This window comes from Canis aureus, chromosome 19, assembly GCF_053574225.1.
Source record: "Canis aureus isolate CA01 chromosome 19, VMU_Caureus_v.1.0, whole genome shotgun sequence".
Classification (NCBI taxonomy): Eukaryota; Metazoa; Chordata; class Mammalia; order Carnivora; family Canidae; genus Canis; species Canis aureus.
Window position 1 is genome coordinate 50,113,675 of NC_135629.1, and position 26,388 is coordinate 50,140,062.

The window sequence follows — 26,388 nt, forward strand, 5'->3', positions numbered from 1 at the left end:
CTGCCCCATCCCATCCCCTCCTAATTCCTTCTCACCCTTCCAGGATGGGGGATGGAACATAGTAAATAGGTGCCTGTTAGGATTGCACTGGGCCAGAGTGGGGCCAGATTATCTGCATTTCTGGGGCTTTAACAGGTTAGGACAAAGGCCACACAATGAGAAAACGCAGGACCAAGGTTTAACTCCAGATCTGAGATTTTGTGCCATGCTGCCTCCTTGTACTTGGGCTCCCTGGCAATGCTGACCCCAGCCCTCCTATCTGTATTCAGGTCCTCCTCATTGTCCTGTAGCCTGGGGCTATGGAGACTATACTTGAACCTCACCCACTTGTGAGATCATCTGAGGGCGGAGTCAGATTCGTCTCAGCACTACCGCTGGGTCCAGCCCTGCCTGGCCCAGACCCGCCACAGCTCACCTGAAATGCAGTGGCCCCATCACCCCCCCACCACCACCAATTTCTGGCCTTGCCTCACAGGAGGCTTTCTTGTAATACAGATCATGTCCCATCCCTCCAGTGCTCAGAACCTTCTGTGGCTCCCACGTCACTTGGAGAGGGAACCAAACCACAACCCACAGGGCCCTGCACGATCTGCCCATCACCACCCTGCCCTCACCTCCTCCCACTGTCACTCTGGCTGGCTTGGCTCCAGCCATACTGGCCTTCTCATGCTTCCTCAGCTGCACCAAGCTAGTCCACACCAGCAGAGCCATGTTCATTGTTTGGTTTGGTTTTCTGTGGGTTTTTTTTTTCCTTTTCATTTATTTCCAAGTAGCTTAGCATACTTCCTATGTGCTGGGCACCATGCTGACCACAGCACATGTATCAATTGTTTAATCCCCACACCCCTTTGAGGCGTTTTCAGTACTGTTTTATCCCTCTTCCACAAAAGGGGAAACTGAGACACAGAGAGGAGTACTGGCTTGTCCAAGGTCACCCAGCTGGGAAATGGCAGAGCCAGGATTCAAACCCCATGTGGATTGGGCTCCTAATACTGAACCACTTTCCTGCCAGTTGGTAAAGAGCACCAAGCCCCAAAGGTCCTGCCACTCTCCCTAGCCCCTCCCCTGGGCTCCTGGGCCACCCCACAATTCATTCCAATTGTGCATTGTGAAATATATTGGACCTCACCCCTACCATATGTGGCAGGAAGCTTCCATTCCTCAGTCTAGCATCTATTGACTACCATCAATCATACACCTAGTTGGGGGTCTTTGTAAATCATCTTTTATCCTGTAAGGCAGGAACGGTTAATACAGGGGATGAAACTGAGGCCAGCAATGTAAGGTCACATGCCTGTGGTCACCTAGCCAATAAATGACATCCCACTCCCATCTGACCCTGAAACCCACCCTCTGTTTTCCACTCTGGCTTCTTTCTTCCAGCATCTTGGCGACAGTTGGGACGGAGTTTGACCTACGGACGCTGAGGGCAGTTCGAGTGCTGAGGCCGCTCAAGCTGGTGTCTGGAATCCCAAGTGCGTGAGTTTCTGACCCTGGCAAGGGGTCTGCTTAGGGGTCCCGGGAGTCCTCAGTTTCCCCTCTGCAGAGCATCTCAGAAGTGGCCCCTGGGTGCTCCCAGCTTGTGATAGCGCAGCCTTCTCTTAGGCAGAAAGCTCCCAAGGGATGCCCAGGAACCTGGCTGCAGGTCTTGGTGAGCTTCTGAAAGCAAGCCAGGAGCCTCACCTATAACCATAGCACCCATTTAGTGAGCACCTGCTGTCTATCAGGAGCCATGCTCATACTATCTCAGCCAGTACTCACAACTTTGTGAAGTTGGGAGAGAGTTTTAATATCTCCATTTTGCAGTTGTGGAAATTGAGGCTCAGAGCAGCTGAATAGTTTGAGCAGAGTCATGTGGCTGAGAAAGGCAGGACTAGGGTTAGTGATTGTTACCCTGAGCCTGGCCAGTAACACTGGTATCAGTGACTGTGACCATCTATTGAGTGCCTGCTGCATATTGGACACTATAGAGAGAACTTAAAGTGAATTGTCTTATTAGTTTGTCTTCACAATCGTCTGATGAACCCATTTTACAGATTGAAAGGCTGAGGCTCAGACAGGTTAAATTTTGCACCTGGGCTTTGGCAGCTTGACAGTGATGAGCTCCAGAGCCCATTCTTGTCCCATCTGCTTGCTTTCTCCTCCTCCAAGGGTGCTTCTGCTCCACCCTATGGGCATGGCTGCCATATTCAGGGTCAGATGTAGGTTCAGCTGCCAAAAATCAAAACCAAACAGTACTGACCTTTTTCTGTCCCACTGCCTCAGTTTCTGTCCCACTACTACTAATAATTTAAAAAGCGCTTGCTATGTGCCAGGCACTGTTCTAAGTATTTGCCATTTTAAAAACTCATTTGTTCTCCCAACAAGCCTATGAGGTAGGTTCTATTTTTAGTTCCATTTTACATCTCATTGGCTTCATCTGTCAGGTTCATTGCCATCCGGATCTAAAGAATAAGATCTCCCAGACGACCACCAGCAGGGTCTTTTTGTAGAAAGAAGGCACTTCTGTTTAGGTGTATGTAGGAACCCAGGAGTTGCCTGCATTGCATTAAATTAAGAGTCACCCCCAAGCTAATACTAATAAGAATTTCTACCTCTGATGCTACTTTGCCAGATATGTGCTTTCTCATTTAATCCTGAGAGGGAGGTGCTATTCCAGTCCCCACTTACAGATGAAGAAACCAAGATTTAGAGTGGTGACCTGACTTGCTGGAGGTCACATTGCTAGAAAGTAGATGACTAGGTTGGGTCCCTTCAATGCAGACTTAGCTAGGTGCTCGGATGGCCCTGCTTTATCTGGGGAGTGCCGTCAGGAGAGAGGGAATGAGGCCAGCAAGATGGGAGAGGGAAGATGCCGAGCAAGGATGCAGTCTCGGCCTGATCCCGTGGGGAGCTCTGGAGTATGAGTAGCACCAGAGTTATCCTCCAACCTGAGGCAGAGACTGCCGGCCTTTCATCCATCCATCTCTGGTCACTTATTGGGGGCAGGGGACAGAGAGGTTGGAAGAGAGTGGCTGCTCAGGTTAAGGCAGCTCTCCATAACCAAGGGCAGTTTACAAAAAGAAGGGGCAGCTGCAAGCCGTTAACAGCCAACACCCACAGGAGCTGGAAAGTGGGCACACCAGTGACAGAGGATATTTGGCTTGGGCACTAACCACGTCCAGTGTCCAGAGCCTCAACCGCTCCACCTCATCACCTCTATTAGCATCACCCTTACATTGTAGATCCCTGTGGCTTCCACCCATCAGGAGGTGCTAATCATGAGCCGTGCGAAGTTCTTCTAATCAAGAAGCAAGGCCTCAGGCTTTTTGTTTGAACCCTAATTTTAACTATAGACTTTCCTGATAGCACCGTGACTACAAACATCCAATTTGACATGACTCAGACCTGGGTTTAAGTCCTGCCTCTGTGATTTCTAACTCCCATGGATGAATCACGTTTCTCGGACTTGCTTCCCACCTCTGCAAAATGGGGATAATTTTACACGTGTGCCCACTTCATGGGGTTGTGCTAGAAGCCAATGAAATGATGTCTGGTTTCTTGAGACTGGAACTGGGACATTGCTTTTCTGTGCAGAGGTGCAGCTAACCTAGCTGGTGCCTTTGCATGAATTAGGAAAAGATGCCCCCTCTTGGTGGGAAAAATTAGGAAAAGGCACTCTGCTCTGGGTAAAAGCTTCCCAACACCCAGGAATATGGTTCATAAAGCAATCGATTTCTACTCCTTTCTTAGGTCATCAAATGACAGAGTATGCCAAATACTTTTAAAATATTTTAAAATAACACATACCATAACATATTAGGAGGGCTCATTCCCATTTTATGATGACCATCCTGTGTGGTCCCTTGTCATTGCTTCATCTCCAGCCTTGTGTGTGCTCTCGGTTCCCAGGGTTTGGGGTGCTTGCTCACAGAGCCATGGGGCTCTCTTGTGTCTTCTCAGGTTTACAAGTCGTCCTGAAGTCGATCATGAAGGCAATGATCCCCCTGCTGCAGATCGGCCTCCTCCTATTTTTTGCAATCCTTATTTTTGCAATCATAGGGTTAGAATTTTATATGGGAAAATTTCATACCACCTGCTTTGAAGAGGGGACAGGTAGGTCTAAGCAGCATGATGTGTTTTTTCCCAACCTTCTTCCCTTGGGGACAAGCTCCTAGAAGGGATCTGCAGGGCTTTGCTTCTTTTTCCTGGCAGCTGGGAGAACTTCCTTCCAAAGTGTTGCAGGCAAAGGCAGGGGGTGAGGTAGCCCTGGAGGTCTTTGTTGTTCTAGGGCCTTGTGTTGGGGTCCCCCAGAAGCTGTCCTAGGGGTAAGTGGTTTATTTGGGAAGTGATCCCAGGAAGTGCCATTGGGGAAGTGAGGACATGAGACAGGGAAAGAAGACATCTAGTAAAGAGGTGTGGTGTTATCAAGCAGGCTACCATTGTGGGCAGCTGGGACTCAGTCCCATTGGGTACCCTAGGGAGATAGCATAGGACACATGCCTCAGAGCCATCCCAGGCAGGGGGTAAGGGACCCTGGGTGTTATCCACCAACTTCTGTCTGACAGTGACATGGACTGTGCCTGGGTGGGCATTAATGTCCTGGCACAGCTAGCTGACCTGCACGCTGGGCTAGAGCAGGCATGAAAGGTGTTTTCAGCTGGGAGTATGTGGGGGCCAGGTAAACAGCAAGATATGAACAGGGTGCCAGTAGCTTCCACCTCGTAACCTCGCAGGAACTGCAGCCCATGCTGTGTTCTCAAGCAGGAAGAAAAAGGGCAGCCGGATCAGGAAGGAAGAAATCTGATTGCGTTGTGGGAGGCAATCCCCATTACCTGGAGAAAAGGAATAGAGAGAGGGTGGTCCTCCTGGCATCACCCAGAATGTGCCTTGAAGACACCCCAGCTAAGAGGCATGACACCAATAGTACCTAGCATAAGGTCCTGGTCCCTCTCTCCACACATGGTGCCAGGGGCAACCCTTCAGTGGTGAGGGTCAAGAAATGGGTCGGGGGACAGGCAGAGAAAAGCCAGGAAGGCAGGAGTCTCACTCATGGGACTCAGCTCTGAATCGGCAGCATAGCAGGGTGGTATCCCCCCATCCACACACTCGGGAATGGGTAGCTTCCAGATATGTTTTCAGTTAAATCTCCTGCTCTCCAAGCTCTTTTGCTCTCTGAAGCCCAAGAATCAAATGGAATCGGGTAAAGAGAGAAGCCTGTGTGTCAGTATTGGGACCACCTGCCATCTGGGTATAGCCAGGCCGGCTGGCAGTGCTCGTCAGAGGGACAAGGGAAACATGAATTCAGGGGAGGGACAGGGTGGATGGTGAAGCTGAAGGGGAAGCCATGTGAGAAAATGAAAGGGGTTTCATGCCTGTGTCACCGGGAAGAAGATTCTGTCTGGGGGTGGCTTCCTACCCACCATGTCCTCCTGGTCACCCCCCAAGTAGTAGATCCCTGGCCCCAGACTGCCCCAGACGGAAGGAAAACCCAGTAGGGAACGTTTATTCAAGATGTCCTTTTTCTTCCTCTTCTCCTGCTCCTCCTGACTCCTTCTCTCCTGGGCTTGTGAAGTTTGCTCAATATGGGATGTCCTAATTATTTCTCTCCCCGATGAAGAAGGTGTTAATTGAGGCAGAGCTATTTCTGCGCCTGGCCTCGTCACCCGGGCGGAAACGCAGGAGGGAGAGATACAGGGCAGGGCCCCTTGGAAAAGTCAGCCAAGAGCAGAGAAACCAGGACTCCTAGAGCCTAGGTTTGGGGGTTTTGTTGAGGTGGTTTGGTGTGTGTGTGTGGTTTTTTTTTTTTTTTTTTTTTTTTTTTGGTCTTTCTAGCCAAGCAGACACATAACTGGCTTAGGTCTCAGTGGGGTTGTGAGGGGGCAGATGTAGGGGGAGCAGCTGGGGGGGGGCTAGGAAGCCTCATTTTAGGAGGATGACTGAAAAGCTTGCGATTAAAAATATAAGGCGTGTGAGTAAGAGACAGATATATACAGACACCCAGGCAGCAGGTTAATTTTAAAATATATTTATAACCAAATTCCTCAGACTCTCTGGACGGTTGCTTTTCTAGAAGCAGCCCTCTGAGTGTTTCGTGATGGGGGGGGGGCGGAGGGTTGAGTGGGGCTTAAAAATCAGAAGAAGCACTGGGCAGGAGTGCTAAGGAGAGACAGGTTTTCAGCTGTGTTCCTTTATCGCCCAGAACCCTGGTTCCTGCGTGCCCAGAAGTGTGCTAAACACGCAGAGAAATGTGAAGTTAAAGTGGAAGGCTTTCTGCTTTCCAAGAGCCTCCAAAAGAGTTTGAGGAGACAAGACTCCTTGTCTGCAACTAGCTCGTTGCTCTTATCTCCCCACGAAATACGAACATTGAAGAGCTCTTGTGGCCCTGAAGAAAAGGAAGGACCAGTGCTCACTGGCTGACACAGGGGGCCACGGGGTGGGGTGGGGGGAACTGAGCCAGACTTGGTCGTGAGGTAGAGATGGAGAAGGTTCTGGACAGAGGTGACCTTCCCAACAAACGGTGGTTCTCATTTATTATAGGAGCACATGCATTTTCTTCCCCCTGCTCTGAGCCTTATGTTTAAAAGATTTTGCTTTCCAGCCTGTATTTGTTAAATAATAGTCCCCCTGTACCAAGTCCAGCATGAATGACGAAGGCATTTCCAGCCACTTAAACTAGTGGTCATTGCTTCTTGAGCAGTAGGTGTCACTTCTGAGAGTGGCGAGTGTCACATTGCATGATCTAGAGTTTCTGTTTAACCGAAGCTTCAAAGGCCGATGAGATTCACGCCTTCCGTGCTGGTTTATTTCTCTCTGCTGCGTGCCGAGTGGGGGTTGGGAATTTGTGTCCATAACACATCCATTGAGATATATTTTTATTTTGTGGAGAGCTTGAGTTTACACACTTGGCTGTTTGTTTTCTTGGCTGACAGCGTCATTCTCTGAAAGCCTTCAAAAGTGTGACTCACTGAATAGGGTCCTCTCATATCCACTGCTCTGGTCCAGTGGGGACACCCCGGGGTCATTCTGCGCTCCCCTGATTCCATGTGTTCCCGGGGTCACCCCATCAATACCTTGGAATTCAGACCCCACCTTTGGCGCCCAGCCCAACGTTTCCAGGAAGCCGTCTTTGGTTGCCAGCGAAAGGGGCATCTGTTGGCATGTGTCTCTTTCCTTGTGGCATTTTTACAATCTGCCTCTTGCTGTTTGGGGAGAAAACTTAGCTCCTGTGCCTAAGGGTAAGTACTGTGTGTACTGGCCTCCCTCGCCCCCAGAACAGCTCTCAGAGCCCAGTACATCTCAAAAAAAAGAAAAGAGGAGGAAAGAGAGAAAAAAGAAAGAGACAGAGACAGAGAGAGAGAAAAAACAGATGAGAGAAGTAAAGAAAAAAAAAAAGAAAAATCAGCCTACAGAAGAACAGCACCACACGATTCACATATTTGTCCTAATGGAAGTTTAGAGAACACTGCACCCAATCACCTCAAAATTGCATGGCATATTCACCCAAACCATCTGTATTAGGGAACATAAAGCACATCTCAACAGATCTTAAAAGACTAAATTATACAAGACATATCCTCTGACCAACGGTGTAATTAAGCTGGAAATTGGTAACAAACAGAAACTCTGAAAGTGTTAGGAAATTAAGCATGCTTCTTAATGTACAGATGAAATGATAGGGTATCTGAGATTTGCTTTAAAAATATTCTACTGCGGGGATCCCTGGGTGGCGCAGCGGTTTGGTGCCTGCCTTTGGCCCAGGGCGCGATCCTGGAGACCCGGGATCGAATCCCACATCAGGCTCCCGGTGCGTGGAGCCTGCTTCTCCCTCTGCCTGTGTCTCTGCGCGCCTCTCTCTCTGTGACTATCATAAATAAATAAAAATTAAAAAAAAAAAAAAATATTCTACTGCAAAGCAAATGTGGGGAGGGGGTACAGATGAAACAAGATTAGCCCTGAGTTGATAAGTGTTGAAATTGGTGATAGGTGCATGGGAATTTGTTATATTATTCTATTTTTTTAAGATTTTATTTATTTGAGAGAGAGAGAGAGAGAGAGCACGTGTGAGCATGCAAAGGGAGGAGCAGAGGGAGAGGGAAAAGCAGACTCCCTGCTGAGCACAGAGCCTACATGGGACTTGATCCCACAACCCTGAGATCATGACCCGAGCTGAAATCAAGAGGTAGACACTCAACCGACTGAGCCACCCAGGTGCCTCTATACTATTCTGTTTTTGTAAATATCTGGAAAGTTTGTTTAAAAAACAAAAAAGAAAAAAAAAAAACAAAAAAGAAACACATCTTGGTTATCCATGGGTCAAAGAAGAAATGATAATGGAAATTACCGAATATTTTACTTGAGTGATCATGATAACGCATGGCAAATTTTGTGAGATAATAGCTAAAGCTGCACGCAAAGGGCCATTTGTAGCCTTAAAAGAACGTGAATCCATCTTAGAAGTTTAGGAAATGTACAGGAAAAGTACTCGGAAAAAAAAGTACAGGAAAAAAATGTACTTTAAAAAAAAAAAAAAGCCTGATGATTCAGTTCAATAGTCATTTTTCCCCCAACAGTATTGAACCCTGACAGCCCCTATTTCTCAGAGTTGGTTTTCCTAGCCCCTTCCCCTGACTTTTGTCCCCCTTCCCTTTCACAGATGACATTCAGGGTGAGTCTCCAGCTCCGTGTGGGACAGAGGAACCCGCCCGCACCTGCCCCAATGGGACCAAATGTCAGCCCTACTGGGAAGGGCCCAACAATGGGATTACTCAGTTCGACAACATCCTATTTGCAGTGCTGACAGTTTTCCAATGCATCACCATGGAAGGGTGGACTGACCTCCTCTACAATGTAAGTGATGCAAACTCGGGGGGGAGGTAGCCCCCGCTGGACCAGCCAATTCCTGAGGCTGCATTGGAGGGACTCTGAGCCGGTGGGGCCAGCGAGGCGGGGCACAGAGCTGCGAGTCTTCAGAACTTTAAGTAGAGGAGGCCCCTCAGGACATGGAAATCCAGAGGGCACACAGATGCCAAATACGTTTCACTGTGCAAGTGTTTCAATATAATTTTAGATTTTTTTAATATGTAAAAGGCCCATGTGATTCAAAAGCCCACATGGATAAAAGAAGGGCCCTGTGCTGGGACTAATGTTGGCCCTCTGCCATCCCTGCCCTTCCCTGCAGGGTGAGGAGTCCATGGGGCTTAGGGGAGGCATCTACCAGCAGCGGGCACCACTTACCCCACTTTCTGGACCACCCTCTTGGATTATCCAGGATTCTGGAATTTTCTGCCCAAGCCGAGATTCTGTGGACTTGCATGAGATTCTTCTGTGGGTCTGTTCTCCAACTGTGCCACCACATGTCCTAGGAGCGTCTGTTGGCACAAATGTGGCTGGAGCTTAGACATGTGAGCAGAAGTGCCCATGCGTCTGTGCATGAAGCCCACCCCCACCCCTGGGCCAGACATAGCCGTGAGTTGGGGAGAAGACAGGCCATCATGAGTGGCCAGGGGGCAGGGCTGGCTTTGCTTACATCGTGATCTGGTGCAGACATCTAGGTTCTAAATTCCACCCTGACCTTCCGAGTGCTTATGAAGGTATGTTTACAAAGGAGAAGCATACAGCATATTTTATTTAGTAGTTTTTAAATATTTACACAGAGTATGTGGGCCTCCGTCAGTACTCTTGTCTGAGATCTTGAAAACATTAGAGACCAGTCCACCTGGCCCACTTGCATCCTGTTTCCCATCCCCCCTCCACGTGCAACCCCTTTAGCTCCTTGGTGTGTATGATTTCAGTATTTATGCAAATATAAATGTAATCATATCTATATCCTTTTTTCTTACCCCAAAGGCTGGCATTCTATACATACTGTTCTATTCTGTGGGGGTTTTTTGGTCACGTAACAACATATCCTGGAGATCTTTCCATGGCAGGACATGGAGTATGTCTTCGTTCTTTTGTACAGCTGCATAGCACTCCATTATTTGGAGGGCCATGGTTTATTTAATCAGTTCCCCAGAGACAAATGCTTGGATGGTTCCCCATCCTCTGACCTTGAACTCAGAGCTGCCATGAGCAGTGCTGCATTTATGTCTTTTCATCCTTGTGCAGATAGAGCTGGAGTTGGTGGTGTCCATTCCCCAGAAGTGGGTTCACTGGGTCAATGGTTAAAGTGTATTTATAATTTTGATAGATATTTAGATGTGCAGGTTTTAGAGCCTTCTCTGCCCTAAACACAGCACACCTTCCTCACCAGCCTGTGCAGGTGAAAGGCCCCCAAGCCATTTGCCTCTTGGCAGCTAGAGATGGGTGGAGTCAAGGATTCAGAATCAAATACAGGATGCCACAGGTGTAGCGACCTCATGGAGCATCCCCTGGGGCTGCTCCACACACATGACTCTGTTGACTCATGGAGGTATCCTCTCTGCCTGCCTAAGTGCTAAAATTGCCAGTTAAGTTTCTTCCCATATGAGCCAGGGCATGGCTTGCTGGGGAAGCAATACCAGGCTTCTTTCTGCATACACAGTTGCTGAACTCTCCTCCTGGAAGCAGGTCTATGTTTCTTTTTTTTTTTTTTTAAGATTTTATTTATTTATTTGTGATAAACACAGAGAGAGAGAAAGGCAGAGACATGGGAGGAGGGAGAAGCAGGCTCCATGCCGGGAGCCTGAGCGGGACTCGATCCCAGGACCCCAGAATCACGCCCTGGGCCAAAGGCAGGCGCCAAACCACTGAGCCACCCAGGAATCCCCAGGTCTATGTTTCTTAAGAAAGTTTTCCCCTTGGAAGTGAAGGGAGATTTACAAAAACCTATCCTTTTAATCAGTGGCTCATTTTAGGGTGGGATTGAGAGTGCAGCCTGGAAGTGGACTGCAAAAGTGCCATAGACAGTTGTACATGTCACACACTGCACAAGCCACCACGTCTCAGAAGTGTAATTTGTATTGTAGACTACATAGATGTCCACCATTATTATAGTTTTTTAACAAATGTAAAGACTGTAGGAAGAAGACATGATGTTCTAATTTGTATAAAGACTCTCTGAGCATAGCATGTCTAGAAACAGATCACAGATCTGAGAAATGCTCAGTCTCTCTCTTGGACCTCACTTGCAAACAGCTTGGACAAAAGGTTACACCCAATTGCAAAAGCTTGCTAGGGGATTTTTATGGGTTCTAGGTGTTTACTTTGCAAGGGTGATATGAGAGGAGGCTGCAGGGGGAAATGAGCCCTGCTGGGAGTGAAACAGAGCCAGGAGCCAGGAAGGTAAGGAAACTCCAGCAGAGAATGGGACTGAGGAGCAAAAGCTAAAAGAATTGTAAACATGGGAAAGGGGTGTATCATGAGGCCAGATGTCCAGAGAAATTGTCCAGAGGTTCAGAGGAAGATACTGAGGATGTGCTTAGTGGTGGGAGAGTAAGCATGAGTAGGACCACAAATCTCCAGAAGATTCCCCAGTCATAAGCACCATTGTTGGAAGGGCTATTCATCCTGGAGCTAAGCTGTCTTGGGGGAAACAAGCTCCGGGTAATTGGTGAGAGCACAGAGTCAGGTACGAGACTGCCTAGGTTCCCATTCTGACTCCACCACTTCCTTGCTGTGCAACCTTGGGCAAGTCACTTGGCCTCTCTGTGCCTCATTTCCTCTTGTGTGGTATGAGCAGAAGCACGGTCCCACCTCACAAGGCAGGAGCACTGAGTGAGGTGGGTACATGTGAAGTGTTTAGAACAGTGCCTGGTCCTCAGCAAACTGTAGGCCGAATTCTCCACGCTGGTGGGCACTCCTTTCAGAAACATATATGATGTTTTCATCATAAAAACTTCAGCAGCACCTAAGGAAGCGAGCTGCGGGGTCTCACTTTATTCCCCACCCTCACCCCACAGGTAGCTGTAACTCAGTCAGAGTAGCCTTCTAGAACTTTACATGTGCTTACATCCCACCGCCATCCTGTGGGTAGAAACCCCAGTACTGATCTGGGTTTCATGTGAGCCTAGAGTAATAATAAAGTACCTCAAAGTGGTGGCTAAAACATCAGACATTCATTATTTCACAGTCTGGAGGCCAGAAGTCCCCTATCAAGGTACTGGCAGGGCCAGGCTCCCTCTGAAGACCCTGGGGGAGGATCCCTCTTTGCCTCTTCCAGCTTCTGGTAGCTGCCAACAATCCTTGGCATTCCCTGGCTTACATATTCTCTGCCCTCCACTTGAATATCCCATCTTCACATGGTTGTCTTCTTATAAAGACACCAGTCATGTTGGATTAGGGTCCACTCTACTCCAGCATAATCTCCTCTGAACGAATGACCTCTGTAATGACCTGGTTTCCAAATAAGGTCACATTCTGAGGTCCTGAGGGTTAAAATTTCAATATATCTTTTGTGGGGGGAGGAAGGTGATTCCATAACACCTCCCAAACTACTGTACCTGAATCCCTTATCTGGGGCTTCCCAAATTAAGACACACACACACACACACATGCATACTACAGCTACTAGAGCCTCTCATTGCCAAAGGCTGGAGCTAAGGCGGCTCTCTTTGAGTTTCTGCTGGTGAGAGCAGAGATGTTGCTTTTCTAGATTCATTAGGACCCTGCTCTTATGTTCTGCCTCTGCCAGCCCTGCCCAGACCTGTCCTAGGACACCCCCTCAATCCATCCGGCAGCCACAGGTCTGGAATCTTTGTCTCTGTATTTGTGCTAGAGCCTAGGCCTGTGGGCATGGCCTCACTGAATGGGGAGAGAGTCCAGACGCACCTGCTCCAAGTATCTTAGAATCCATGGGCACAGATGCCAGATGGATGCCACCTCCTGGGTGGGCAGTGCTTTATGATCCCAACATCTTGTTTCTGTTCCTTAATATCATTGAAATCCATTCGTGTATTAACTGTTGAGCACTTAGTGCATGCTGGGAAGTGGGCAGGTGATGGAGGGGAGAGGACCCACCAGGAAGAAGACAGACAGAAATCCCCAGTCTGATAGGGGAGATGGACACAAACAATAAACATGATAAATAATAAACTGCCCCTCCAGTGGGAGACAGTAAGCAAATACATAATATGGGACATAGTGACATGCCCTGTGAGGACAGAAGCAGCACAGGGGCAAGGTGGTGCTAGTCTCAGTCAGGCAATCAGGGAGGGCTCCTCAGAGGAAGTGACATTTCTGCAGAGAAGGAGAGCACAAGGCAGCTGTTTGTGGGGGAGGATTCTTGGCAGAGGGAGCAGCAGCAGCCCACCTACATGGCATGGTCTGCCCCCTTCCAGGTTTTCACAATTTTGGTTTGTACCAAAATTCTTTTCTGTTTGGCTTCCTGGTTAAATAAGTGCCTTCTGGAAAAAGCCTAACCTCAACTAATCAGCAATGCTGTCAAAGGTTTATATCAGGATGTGCATCTCAGCATTATTTGTAAAAATAGAACAAAACTGGAAGCAACTGGTTTGGTACCGTCTGGTCACTTCGTATGAGGGAATATTACATCGTCATTAAAAAGCATCTGTTGGGAGAGTATTTACGGAAGCAGGGATTTGCTCACTGTATAATGATGAGTGGGGGGAATTGATTTTTTTTTAAAGAATCAAGGTGAGGTAAACCTTATGTCTTAGCTCCAGCTGCCATCACAAAATAGCATACACCAGGTGGCTTCAACAACAGAAATTTGTTTCTCACTGTTCTAGAGGCTAGAAATCTGAGACCAGGGTGGCCAGCACAGTGAGGACTCTCCACCTGGCTTGTGGACAGCCACCTTCTTGCTGCCTCCTCACATGGTGGGGAGAGAGAGGGCTAGCTCTCTGGCATCTCATATTATAAGGACACTAATCTCATCATGGGGACTCCACGCTTGTGACCCCATCCAACCCTGATCACATTCCAAAGGCCTGTCTCCTAATACCATCACACTGGGGTTTGGGGCTTCCACATATGAACTCAGGAGCCAGGATCCCCTTTAGCCTGTAGCACCTTCTGATCTCAAGTGTGTACATTTGAAAATATAAGTTAGGAAAAGAAAGACTGGAAGACACTATACCAAGACGACCTCTTGTTCGGGAATCTTTATTTTCCTGATACTTCTCTGTATTATCAATTTTTCTACAGTGATACAATTTCCTTTTATCATCAGAAAAAAATATTTAGACTTGTCTTGTTATAGATTTAAGAGGAAAAAAAGAGAGATTTGGGGTCATTATGACATGAGGAGATGAAGAGGGCAGGCAGGGGAATGAACATTTTCCCAATATGTTCACGGTGTGCTGGGTACTCTTATCTACATCACCTGTCTAGACAGAGTCCACACCAAAGGTTTGATTGACATGGCAATAATTAATGGCCATTTTTTATTGTTTTATCATTACATAAAGTAAGTGAAGAAAAAAACCAAAATCTTCCTTACAGAAGAATTCCATCTGATATAGGAAGATACTCCCCCTCCAGAAGTGGATGTGAGTCTCTCCACTCATGGAGGGTGGGCTGGACTTAGCAACTCACTTCCAAAGAGTAGTAGGGAAGGGGGAGATAGAATCATTTGATAGGGGAAACCTAGCAAACACTACCCTAGCAAGTGACCAAGGTCAACACCCCAGTGAATGTGTAACTGTGTGGATGTGATGGGCGGGGGACCTCACTTCTGGTTTCCTTCCTCAAGCCTCATAACCCCTGTGTAATCATGAGCAAAACATCAGACGAACCCAGATTGGAGGGCATTCTGCAGGATACCTGACCAGTCCTTTCCCAGACTGCCAAGATCATGATAAACAAGGGAAGGCTGATAAACTATCACAGACCAGAGGAGCCAAAGGAGATATGACAACTAGATACAGCGTGGGGGCCTGGAACAGAAAGGGGACATTACTGGGGAAACTGATGAAATTCAAATAAAGTCAGGAGTTTGGTTTATAAATAGGGATGACTATTCACCATTTTACAAGTAAGAGTCCGAGGTTGAGAGTGTGGCCTGAAGATGGCAGCCAGGTTGTGGCGGGACCAGGTGCCCTGAACTGATCCCCAGGAAAGGGATTTGGTGAAAGGGAGGGTGAGAGAGAGGTGGGAAGGGGAGGAGAGAGGGAGAGCAGTTTGATTTTTCTTAAGATTTTACATTATTAGAGAGAGAGCGCACATGAGCTGGGGAAGGGAAAGGCAGAGGGAGAAGCAGACCCCTCGCTGAGCAGGGAGCCTGACACAGGGCTCAATCCCAGGACCCGAGATCATGACCTGAGCCAAAGTCAGCTGCTTAACCAACTGAGCCACCCAGGTGCCCCCAGAGAGCAGTTTAATTTTTAAAGGAGTAATTTCTTAAAATTCTCTTTAAAGTCTGGGGCAGAAAAGCTAGATCAGCAAGAGAAAAGCCTCCTTTAGAGACTTCAGAGATTTTTTGGGGGGGTTTGTTTTATTGAGATACAAGTTTGAGTTGTACAGGATGATGTTTTGTTGGGCGTATATTGCACAGTGATTGCCACCGTGTGAGTTTAGCTAACATCTGTCACCCGATAGAGTTACCCATACTTGGGATTTTTCCCCCGGTGGTGGTGGTGGTGGCATGGGGAAGCTCACTCAGGAGGGCTGTGCTGGGCCAAAGCAGCCTGGAGGCTGGTGTGTGTGACGGGACCTGCCCTCTCTTGGCTGATACCAGAGAGGGTAGGTGGAGAGGCTGAGGTCTTTAACCAGGACCCTTCATGAGCAACAGGGGAGTCCTGGCGGGACCAAGGCATCCTGAGTTAATTTTTGGCTGCTATTTGCTGAATTGACCGGGTGCCACACGTCTTTTTGCACTGTCAATCGCTCCATGAAACAACCTTGTGCGAGACACATTTTTAGCCCCATCTTCCAGATGAGGAGACCAAGGCCTTAGAGCCAAGCATGACAAAATCAGAATCGTAACCCAGCACCGGGAAGTAATCATGCCACCCCCTCCCCTCTGTTTGACTCTCTCCTTCTTCCCCTTCTCCCTCTCTGTCTTTATTTCCCTTATGTCATGTCTGTCTCTGTCTCCTCCTCTTCCCATCCTCTTCTCTTTCTCCCTCTCCCTCCCCACCTCTATCACTGTGTTTGTCCCCTTCAGTTAATGTCAATTAGCAAAGTGGCAAAACTGTGCTTGGTTGATGGTTATAAATGTGTGTCTCTTAACAAATGGTCACTCATGGTTGAAACTGATCTTTGACCTCAACCCTTTTATATTCACTGATGCTCCTTTTGGCCGATATCAAAGCATTAAGACTTGGGGGGGGGGTCCCTGGGTGGCTCAGCAGTTTGGCGCCTGCCTTCGGCCCAGGGCGTGATCCTGGACACCCAGGATCGAGTCCCACATCAGGCTCCCTGAATGGAGCCTGCTTCTCCCTCTGCCTGTGCCTCTGCCTCTCTATCTCTCTCTGTGTCTCTCATGAATAAATAAATAAAATCTTAAAAAAAAAAGACTGGGGGGACTTTGGATCATGCATTCATTCAACAAACATTCATTGAACGCCTCCTAAGTGCATGTGCTCTTCCAGGCACCCAGAACATGCAGTGAATGGAAGAGACAAAAATCCCTATTTGGGGGAGTTGACATTTTAGTGGAGGAAGCAGGTGATCATCAACATAATTAAGAGATTATTTATGTGTGTGTGTAAAGGGCAGATAGTATATTAAATATTTGAGGCTTGGCAAGCCATGCAGCCTCTGTCAAAAGGCTCAATCTGCTGTCGTAACACAAAAGCAACCACAGAGAAAATACATAAGGGAATGGGTATGGCTGTGTATCAATAAAACCATACATACAAACATAAGTGGCTAGGCCATGGGCTATACTTTGAGGACTCCTGTGCAAGAGGGGAATGAGAGCTTAAGGAGAAAAGTTAAGCAATAGAGGGGTTGTGGGTTGTCAAAGTGAGAGACTGCAGTTCTTCTAAAAAGCCCTAAAGGAGGTGAAGGGGGGTGCCATGCAAGTGTGCTAGGAAAGAGAGACGGAGGCAGACAAGGCAGCCAGGGCGAAGGCCCTGGGGCAGGAACGTTTCTGGCATTTGTAAGGAGCAGCAAGGTGGCTCACGTGGCTGGTGGGGAGTGAGGGCAAACAAGGGAGCTTAGGGCCAAAAGGAGGTGACAGGACCACATAAGAAGCTTCCTTACCATATAGGAAGCTATATAATCTATCATCCAAAGCAGGACAATTTGAGAGCAAGTACGGAAAGGAAGACAAAAAATAATTAACAGGCATTTTATGATCTACAATGGGAATAAACTGAGATATACGACCTTCCTCACAGCCACTGTGGGACCTTTTCTTTCACAGTCAAACCCACACCATTTTTATTCAGTATGCTGGGGAATTGGGTGTTCTCCTGAGCTGAGTTTTTTTTTTTAACATCTTTTTTTTTTTTCTGAATGAACCATGCTCAAAAAATTAGAGGAAAATAAACCATAAAACAGAAGGCACTTAAGAATTTTACTGGGACTCAGCCATTAATTTGTTTGATGAGTATTTATTGAACGCTTGCTAAGCGCCAGGCACCACAACTAGGCACCGACAGTGCTGGGAGAATCAGTATCTCCTTTAAGGCTCTCACGGGCCAACCATTATAAATATTAAATACTATGTAAGTGTAGCAAAGAGGTGAAATACAGGGAAAAATCTCTATGTTGTAAGCCAGAAGGATGGTTCTAGCCCTAGCTGTGCCATCCACACCCTGTGCAAGCTGGCAAGTCATGTTGCTTTCCTCAGCCTATTTCCTCCATGCACTGGGTATGGAAATTGTGGGGATCAAGGGGTATTTTGTTGGCTCAAAACTGCTCTACTGAAGTGACAGTGGTTGTCTTTCCTGCCTCTTCATTCCCAGGGAAACAGCCTGATCATTTGGACCTGAGATAGTCTCCTGTCCTTGATATTATTTTTTTAAAGATGGATTTATTTATTGAGGAGGAGGAGCAGAGAGAGAGGGAGAGAGAGAATCTCAAGACTTCCCATGGTGCGCAGAGCCCAGTGTAGGGCTCCATCTCAGGACCCTGAGATCATGACCTGAGCTGAAATCTAGAGTCAGATACTTAACCAACTGAGCCACACAGGCGTCCCTGTCCCTGATGTTATTTAAACAATCCACTCCCAGGGACCTCAGGATTATGTGCATGCGTTATGTCACCAATGCTTAGTAAGTACCTATTGTACGCCAGGTGCCGTTCTGGGCACTGGGGAGGTGACGTTTTTGGGAGCAAGGACAATCCACAAATAAGCAAATGTATAAATCGACAAGATGATTCAGAAAACAAAGCATGCCGGGAAGAGAATGCATGTCTGACAGTGCTGGAGGAAGGGGCTAGTCCTTTGGGTTGGGTGGGCTGGAAAGGCTTCTCTGAGCAGGGCACAGTGGAGCTGAAGGCTGAGTGAGGAGGAGGAATCAACCACACTGAGATCAAGGGGACACTGGGCTCCAGGCAGAGACTCAGAGAACAGAAACAATTAGCACATTATAATCCTGAACTTTACCTTTTGGTGTACCAATTTCTCCATCAGACATAACCGGAGACATTCTTTTTCCCCACCTGCCTCATGAGATCCATAGAAGGATTAGAAAGTGGCATTTGAGAAAGACCTGAAGGAGGTGAAGGAGCAAACCAAGGAGATATCAGGGTGTACCAGCCAGGAAAACTATGTGATGCTGCAGTAACAAGCATCCCCCAAAGTCTCTGTGACATTAACAACAAACCTCTTTTCTTGCTCACACTACAAACCAGTGCAGATTGGCAGTGGGGGAGACGGGGCTGTGCTCACCATAGTCACTTGGGATCCAGCTAATAGAGCAGCTAGGACATTGCCACTTGCTGTTCCAAGAGGCAAGAGAGCCCTGAGGGTCCCACATTGACAGTTCAGTGCTCTGGTCCAAAAGTGGTGCAGCTGTCTCTACTCAATTCTTACTGGCCAGCACGATCATGTGGCCCTCAGCCAACCATGGGGGGCACCAGGATGGGGCCATCCCACCATATCACCAGAAATGTTTAGTGACAGCACTAATAAGAAATAGTGTTCCGAACTCTTTGAGCCTTTGGAAAAAAGACAGGGCTTTCACGAGCATGTCCTTTTCAGTATTACTGATCATGACAGGTGAGCAAATTTCCATCCTCCTTCATTTCCCCAGACACAGACTTGTGCACACACACCCGCCCTTTACCTGAACAGCCAAAGGAAGTCAGACCCAGGAGGGGACGTGTGAGCTCCTCACATTCTCTGCTGTCAGAATACCCATGGCAGCTCCAGCCATTCTTCTGGGGAAACAGTTTCCATTTTGCTCCCAAGCAGACCCCAGGGGAAGCCCACCTCTTAATCAAAAACTGCACCCACCCCTCTGCCCGCTTCTCCATAAGTTGGCTCCAGAACATGGAATTGAATGATTCAGGACAGATTGGAAGGAGAACAAGATCTCCCTCAGTCCCAGGGAGAAAAGTAGACAAAGGGAGGTGAGGGAGGTAAGTGAGGATGTGGGCCATGTGGGGAACTTGGACCCACCTCTCATTTAGTCATTCTACATTTATTGAGCACTGCTTTGCATGCCTGGCATTGTGCTAGGGAATATAGCAGTGAACAACAACAAAAAAGCACAGTGCCCTTGCTCCCTGTGGAACCGACCTTCCAGCTAGGGAGATGGACAGTGAGCAGGAGAAATAGGTAAAGTGTAGAGAGGGGGAAGTGCTAAGTGAAAAGATGGAGCAGGAAATGGGATTAGAAATGAAGGACCATCAAGGAAGACCTCCCAGGCATGCCTGGATGGCCCAGTGGTTGAGCGTCTGTCTTTGGCTCAGATCCTGATCCCAGCGTCCTGGGATCAAGTCCCACATCAGGCTCCCCGCAGGGAGCCTACATTTCCCTCTGCCTATGTCTCTGCCTCTCTCTGTATCTCATGAATAAATAAATAAAATCTTTTTTAAAAAAAGAAAGGAAAACCTCCCAGGGAAGGTGGCATTTGAGCAAAGACCTGAAGGAGAATAAAGGGGGAGCCGTGTAGGAATCTGGGGGAAAAACCTTCTAGGCAGTGGGAGCAGCAAGGTCAAAGATCCTGAGGTGGGACTGTGCCTGATGCTTCTGAGGAGCTGAAAGGAGCCCATGTGACTGGAGCATAGTTATCCGGGGCAGAGTGACAGGGGCATTGGGGGGTGGGGTACCTCTGCCATTTAGTAGCTCAGGGACTATATTTGCTTTCTATGGCTGTCATCACATAGAAGCTAGAAGTCTGAGACTAAGATGTCAGCAGAGCTGTACTCCCTCTGAGAGTCTGGGTAGAATCCTTCCTCACCTCTTCCTGGCTTCTGCTGGTAGCTGTCCACCCTTGGCATTCCTTGGCTACCCTCCACCCTCTGCCTCCGTAGTCATGTGGCCATCCTCTCCCCTGTGTGTCCCTGTCTCCACCTGGTGTTTTCCTCTTTAAAAGGACACCAGTCATATTGTATGAGGGTCCTCCCCATCACAACCTCACCTTAACTTGATGGCAACTACAGGGACCCCATTTCCAAGTAAAGTCACATTCCTAGGTACTGGGGTTATGACTTCACAACATCTTTTGAGGGGGTCACAGTGCAACCCAGAACAGTCATTGAGCATGGAACCTTACCTCTCTTTACCCTCCCAGGAGGATGGGAAGGATTATATGGCACCTTTTGGGGTACGTAAGAGGATTAACTGAGCTCAGGTAGGGTGAGTGCCTGGCACTGGGCATGTCTGGCATTATGCTGGGCAGCGTGTCATGGGCCAGAGGGTCCTAAGCCTGTTGGGGAGCTGGGGTGTGGGCAGCATCTGAGATGGAAGGGCCTCTCCTGTTTCTCCCTGTTCCATCCTGCCTCTCTCCCTGCACCCACTGCTCTGTCCCCATCCCAAACCTGTTTCCCGAGATGGCCTAGACTTTTTCTCGTGTTGGCTGGTGCAGGCTTTCTCTCCCTGGACTATATTTAGCCTAAGAAATAGGCATGAGAATCCTCAGCTGCTGCAGCACTGGAAAAGAAAAGCACAAAGCCAGTCCTGCCTTCTGTCCAGCCCTGTTCTGCTGATTCCATTCTTTCTTCCAGAACCTTCTAGAAGCAGAGCATCAGAACCTTGGGTGTTTGTTGGAAGAACATGAGCTAGGAGCCCTGACATGTTAATTGTCCCCAGAACCTGTCTGTGTCCAGGATGAAAGTTGACTTTGTTCATTTACTGTTTTCCTTTTTTTTTTTTTAATTGTGGAAAATTTACACAACATAAACTTTACCATCTTGACCATTTTTAAGTGTCCAGTTCTGTGGCATTAAGTACATTCTCATTGCTGTGCAGCCATCTTCACCACCCATCTCCAGAACTCATTAGGTCTTACATGCTGAGACTGTCCCCTCTGAACACTGACCCCCTGCCCCTCTCCTAGCCCCTGTGCCCACCATCTACTTCTTGTCTTTGTGACTGACTCCTGTAGGGACCTCACAGAAGTAGGGTCATAAAGCATTTGTCTTTTTTTTTTTTAAGAACTTATGTCTCTTTTGAAAGAGAGAATGCACAAGAGAGCACAAGTGGGGTGATGGCAGGCAGAGGGAGAGGAGCAGAGGAAGAGGGAGAGCAGGCTCCACTGAGCAGGGAGCCTGACACAGGGCTCAATCCCAGGACCCTGAGGGGATTGACCTGAGCCAAAGACAGATGCGTCACCAACTGAGCCACCCAGGTACTCCCAGTATTTGTCTTTTTATGACTGGCTTATTTCACTCAGCATAGAGTCCTCAAGAGTCATGCATGTTGTACCAGGAGTTACTTGCCTTCCGTCTTAAGGTAAAGTTGACCCCCCCCAAAAAAAAAGTTTAAAAATTGAAGTAAAGGAGCTTGATGGATTTTCACAAACTGGACACACTCGTGTGACCAGCACCCAGATCAGGAAACAGAACCTTCTCAGCCCTGGAAGCCCCCATGTGCCCCTTCCCCAAAGGGTACCCCATCAGGACTTCAATCATGATTGACTAGTTTGCCTGCTTTTGCATTTTGTACAAATGGAATCTCATGTATATGTTCTTCCCTGTCTGGTTCCCTTTGCTTGACACTAACTCTGTGAGGTTTTGCATGACAAGTGGCAGTCATTCATTACATGGTATTCCATTGATTTATCCTCTCTCAATGTTGAGGATTCAGTCATTTCTAATTTAGGGCTATTACAGTGTATGCACCACTGTGAACCATCTTGTGCATACACAGGTTCCTGTTCCTGTGGGACAGCTCTCCAAGACTCAGGAGTGGAATTTTTCTGGGTGGTAGTACAGGTATATGACTAATTTTAGTAGAAGTTCCCAAATCCTCTTCCAAGGGGTTGTACCATGTGTTAAGGATTAAATTGTGTCCTCCCATCCCCAAATCATACACATAAGTCCTAACGCCCAGTACCTGAAAAATGTGACCTTAATCGGAAATGGGATCATTGTGGAAAGTGAGGTCGTCACAGTGGGCCCTAACCCAATATGACTGACATCCTTAAAAGGGGGGAAGGAATTTGGACAGAGAAACAGACATGTACACAGCAGAATGTCATGAGAAGATGAAAGTGGAGACCAGGCTCATGCCTCTACAAGCCAAGGAACCTCCAAAGATTGTCAATGAACCCCCAGACACCAGTGGAGAGGCATGGGACAGATTTCTGTCTCAGAGGCTCCAGAAGGAACCAGCTGTGGACACTCTGATCATGAACCTCTGATCATGGCCTCCAAGAACTATGGAAACATTAAATTTGTGTTGTTCTAAGGCCCCATGTTGTGATTCTTTGTTATACCAGGTGCAGAGCACTCATACACTGTGTTACTCCCCCACAGGCAGCATGTAGGTGTTCTAGCTACTCCACAGACCCCCCAACACATGGTAGTATCAGTCTATCAGCATCATATGTGCTTCTAAAGGTGAGCTTTTAAAGCCACGCTGGGGTGAGGGGGCTCACGTTCTGCAGATGCCCCAGAGCTGAGGAGCCACCATAAGGCTCCCTCTGCTCCAGCTGCTGACTCCAGGGCTTCCCCAATGTAGAGGTGAAGTCCATGGGCTCTGGGCCCCCACTCCCTGGTTCCAATCCCATATTTGCCACCAACTGGCACTGTGACCTTGGTCTGACACTTGTCTTTCTGGGCTTCAGTTTCTCCAGTTGTAAAATGGGCATAAAGGGATAAAATAGGGTCATCAAGAGGATTAAATGAGTAAGGTAACATAGCTAATGTACGTAGAACATCTGGCACGAGTAAGTACTCCATAAGCACTCGTTTTTATATTTCTCTCTTTCTTTCTCTCTTTCTTCTTGATTTTCATCCCTTCTTCTTACTTCTTTCCTGGCACAGAGTTCTGCTCTCCCAGAGGGGAATATTTGACTTGTGGACATCTCCCCTGCCCCTTGAAAACTGAGCCGGACATTTCTGGATATCTTTTTTTTTTTTCTTTTTTGGTTCATCTTGAGGCTGCAGAGTACAGAGGAGGGAGACATCTGAGGAAAAGGCTCACACCCCTGCCATCTGCCTTGGTGATTTAACCTGACAGTCAGACCCTACCTTCATGTACCTCCTCTAAGGGAGGAGTATGACTATGTTGGGGAGAAGGAAGGAACCAGGGGATCATTTCTACATTTTGAATAGGCTTTTTTTCCCCTTCTTTTTACCTGGAGTTTGGTCTGGAATATTCTCTTGAGTTTCATCCTGGTTCCTGGGTCCTGTAAGGGCTATATCTGTCCTTCTAATGGTACCTCTGAGGTTTTCCCCACTAATTGATCCTGTGTTTCATTTCCCTGTCTGGGCTCCCAGAGCTCTAGGACACTATGGGACAAGGACGTTTGAAGGCAGAGCTCCCCCTTCTCCCACCTGTCAGATCATTCCTAAATCCCATAAACACTCACCTGCTTTCCCTCCTCACCTCCCGCAGAGCAACGATGCCTCAGGGAACACTTGGAACTGGTTGTACTTCATCCCCCTCATCATCATTGGCTCCTTTTTTATGCTGAACCTCGTGCTGGGTGTGCTGTCAGGGTAAGTCTCTGCTACCCTCCCCATCCCACTCCCCTTCACCATCTTCTGACCATAAAGAGGCCATCAAACCTTTGTTTTTATTCTCCAGGCAGCGAATAGGCCTTCCTTTGTCTCGGGTTAGCCAGAAAGTTATTAGCAAATCAGGTACAGGTGCAGAAGTTGTGCACTGCTGAGAGCACCCAGTGCAAGGACTCATGGTGGACCTCAACTCATAACAACAGTGCACCCCTGGCATTGAGGAACCTCTACCCCAGGAAAGAGGAGCTTCTTTCCAATGCAGGCCTCTCATTCAAGTCTTTCCCAACCCACAGCCTACCACACAAGAACCTTCTATAGAGCTTTACTTTCTATAATTTACATTTTTTTAAAAAACTAAAAGATTGGGTTCCCCCTTCCCCTATTTTCCAAATATACTGTATATTTCAGTATACAATCAAACATGCATTTTTGTGGCACACGTTATCCCTTACCCCCAAGATTGGGTGTGGGTATGAAGGGCTTAATCATAAATAGGTTTTATTTTTCTTGTCACAAAAAGTCTGGGGACTGGAATAGTGACTCCACGGTGCCATCAGGGACCCCAGTTCCTTCTAGCTTTTTACTCTGATGACCTTACCAGGCAGAGGCTTTCAGTGGATGCCTCGTGGTTTTAAGATGGCTACCTCACGCTCACAAGGGAGCCACTGCACATCCCAAACACAAAGAGGAGGGAGGGAAACGGGAAGGGGAAGGGCATATACCAGGGAAAGGAGGCTGCTTCAGAAATCTTCAGCTTATGTCTCATTGGCCTAACTTAAAGAGGCATGAAAATATCCTTCACTCAGGAGTGCAGAGAATTAGAATGGTCTACGCAGCCAGCGGCAGTTGGCATGGCATGGTCTTGTGGCTTTACTTTTTTCCTCTAGCTGGGTGTAGCTGTTGGATAAGGTGGGAAGTTGGCAGAAATACCCCCAACCTTTCTGGTGTTCTGATCTCCCAGGAGACCTGATTCCTTGTGTTAAAGTCCACTGCCTGCCCTCCAGGTATTTCTGGACACACACACACACACCCAGATACACACACACGCATGCACGCACGCATGCACACAGTCCCTAAAATGTCTACAACAGCCAGACCTGGCTCTTTCCTGCTTCTGCAGGGAGTTTGCCAAAGAAAGGGAGCGGGTGGAGAACCGGCGGGCTTTTCTGAAGCTCAGGCGGCAGCAGCAGATCGAACGAGAACTCAATGGGTACATGGAGTGGATCTCAAAAGCAGGTGAGGCCCTTTGGTCTTGAGACCTGGGAACCATGATCCCAGGCCTCGGAGCACACAGAGTCCTGCATGCAGCTTGTGGGTGGGTGAGGTGAGGGCTCTGATCAAGGGAGAAAGAGGACCTGGCCGGGTGGCCCTGCTTTGAAGCAGCAGGAATCTGGATCAGGGTAGGGAAACTTTTGGGGTGACACCAGGATAGGATGTCACACAATGGCTGAGGAACTTTGGTTTGCATCCCAGCCCTGCCACCTTCTAGCAGCGAAGCTTACTTCCCTGAGTTGTAGTTTCCTTGCTAAACGGAGATGATAGCATCTATCTTGCAGGGCTGCGGGTATGCAGTAAGATCACCCAAGCTAAGCCACTGAGAAAGAGCAATGCCCGACACACAGTAGGCACATGTTTATTGGTTCAACCATTCAGTAGATGCTTATGGAGCACCCATTGTGTGTCATGCAATGTTATAGGCACTGAGAAGATGGCAGTGAACAAAAGACCAGATCCTCATCTCAGGGCTCCAATGTTCTAGTAAGAGAGACAGGAAACAAGTACATATAATGTTGAGTACTCCCCAGTGCTGAAAAGAAAAATGAAGCAGGGTCGGGAGTGGAAGGCAGTTGGAGGAGGTGGGGGTGGTCAGAGAGGGTCTCTCTAAGGAGGTGACATCAGAGCAGATCCAAGAAACCTTGTGGATATCTGGCAAAGGGGGCTCTGGAGCAGAGGGAATAGCAAGTGCAAAGGCCCTGAGGTGGGAGTGGCATGAGTCATGAAGCAGAGCAAGGAAGCCAGTGTAGCTGGAGCAGAATATGTGCAGGGTTAAGTGGGAAGAAGCAAGGACCAGAAGAAGACAGGAGCCGAATCAGGCAAGGCCTTACAGGTCATGGTAAGGAGGCTGGGTTTTATTTTGAGGGAGATGGAAGTAGTGTTGGCTCTTACACTGTTGCTCAAGTGAGGCTGGGAGTCAGGAAGAACAGAGCAGCACATTTCTGGCTGGTTGAGCTGCCCCAATAAGCAAGAGGAGAGTGAAGAGGGCTGGGCCGACCCTTCTCAATCCTGATCCAAGGGAACCCAGCCCAGGAGAGGTGTGCAGACGCTGGAGCTTAACTATGTGCTCTTCCTCCTCAGAAGAGGTGATCCTCGCCGAGGATGAAACCGACGGGGAGCAGAGGCATCCCTTTGATGGTAACTGCTCTGAACCTGGCTCAAGGGTAG

The 26,388-nt window shown here is 48.1% G+C and overlaps 1 protein-coding gene across 4 annotated transcripts in view; it reads left to right on the forward strand.

The window, feature by feature from the left end:
* The window catches only part of CACNA1A (calcium voltage-gated channel subunit alpha1 A), a 214,563-nt gene that overhangs the window by 91,685 nt on the left and 96,490 nt on the right, over positions 1-26,388 (forward strand). For all 4 annotated transcript variants that reach the window (XM_077859712.1, XM_077859713.1, XM_077859714.1 and 1 more), the window contains exons 4-9: positions 1,384-1,475; positions 3,943-4,095; positions 8,636-8,829; positions 23,825-23,928; positions 25,067-25,182; positions 26,302-26,358. In XM_077859712.1, the coding sequence (XP_077715838.1) occupies positions 1,384-1,475; positions 3,943-4,095; positions 8,636-8,829; positions 23,825-23,928; positions 25,067-25,182; positions 26,302-26,358 (716 nt within the window). The remainder of the gene's footprint in view (positions 1-1,383; positions 1,476-3,942; positions 4,096-8,635; positions 8,830-23,824; positions 23,929-25,066; positions 25,183-26,301; positions 26,359-26,388) is intronic.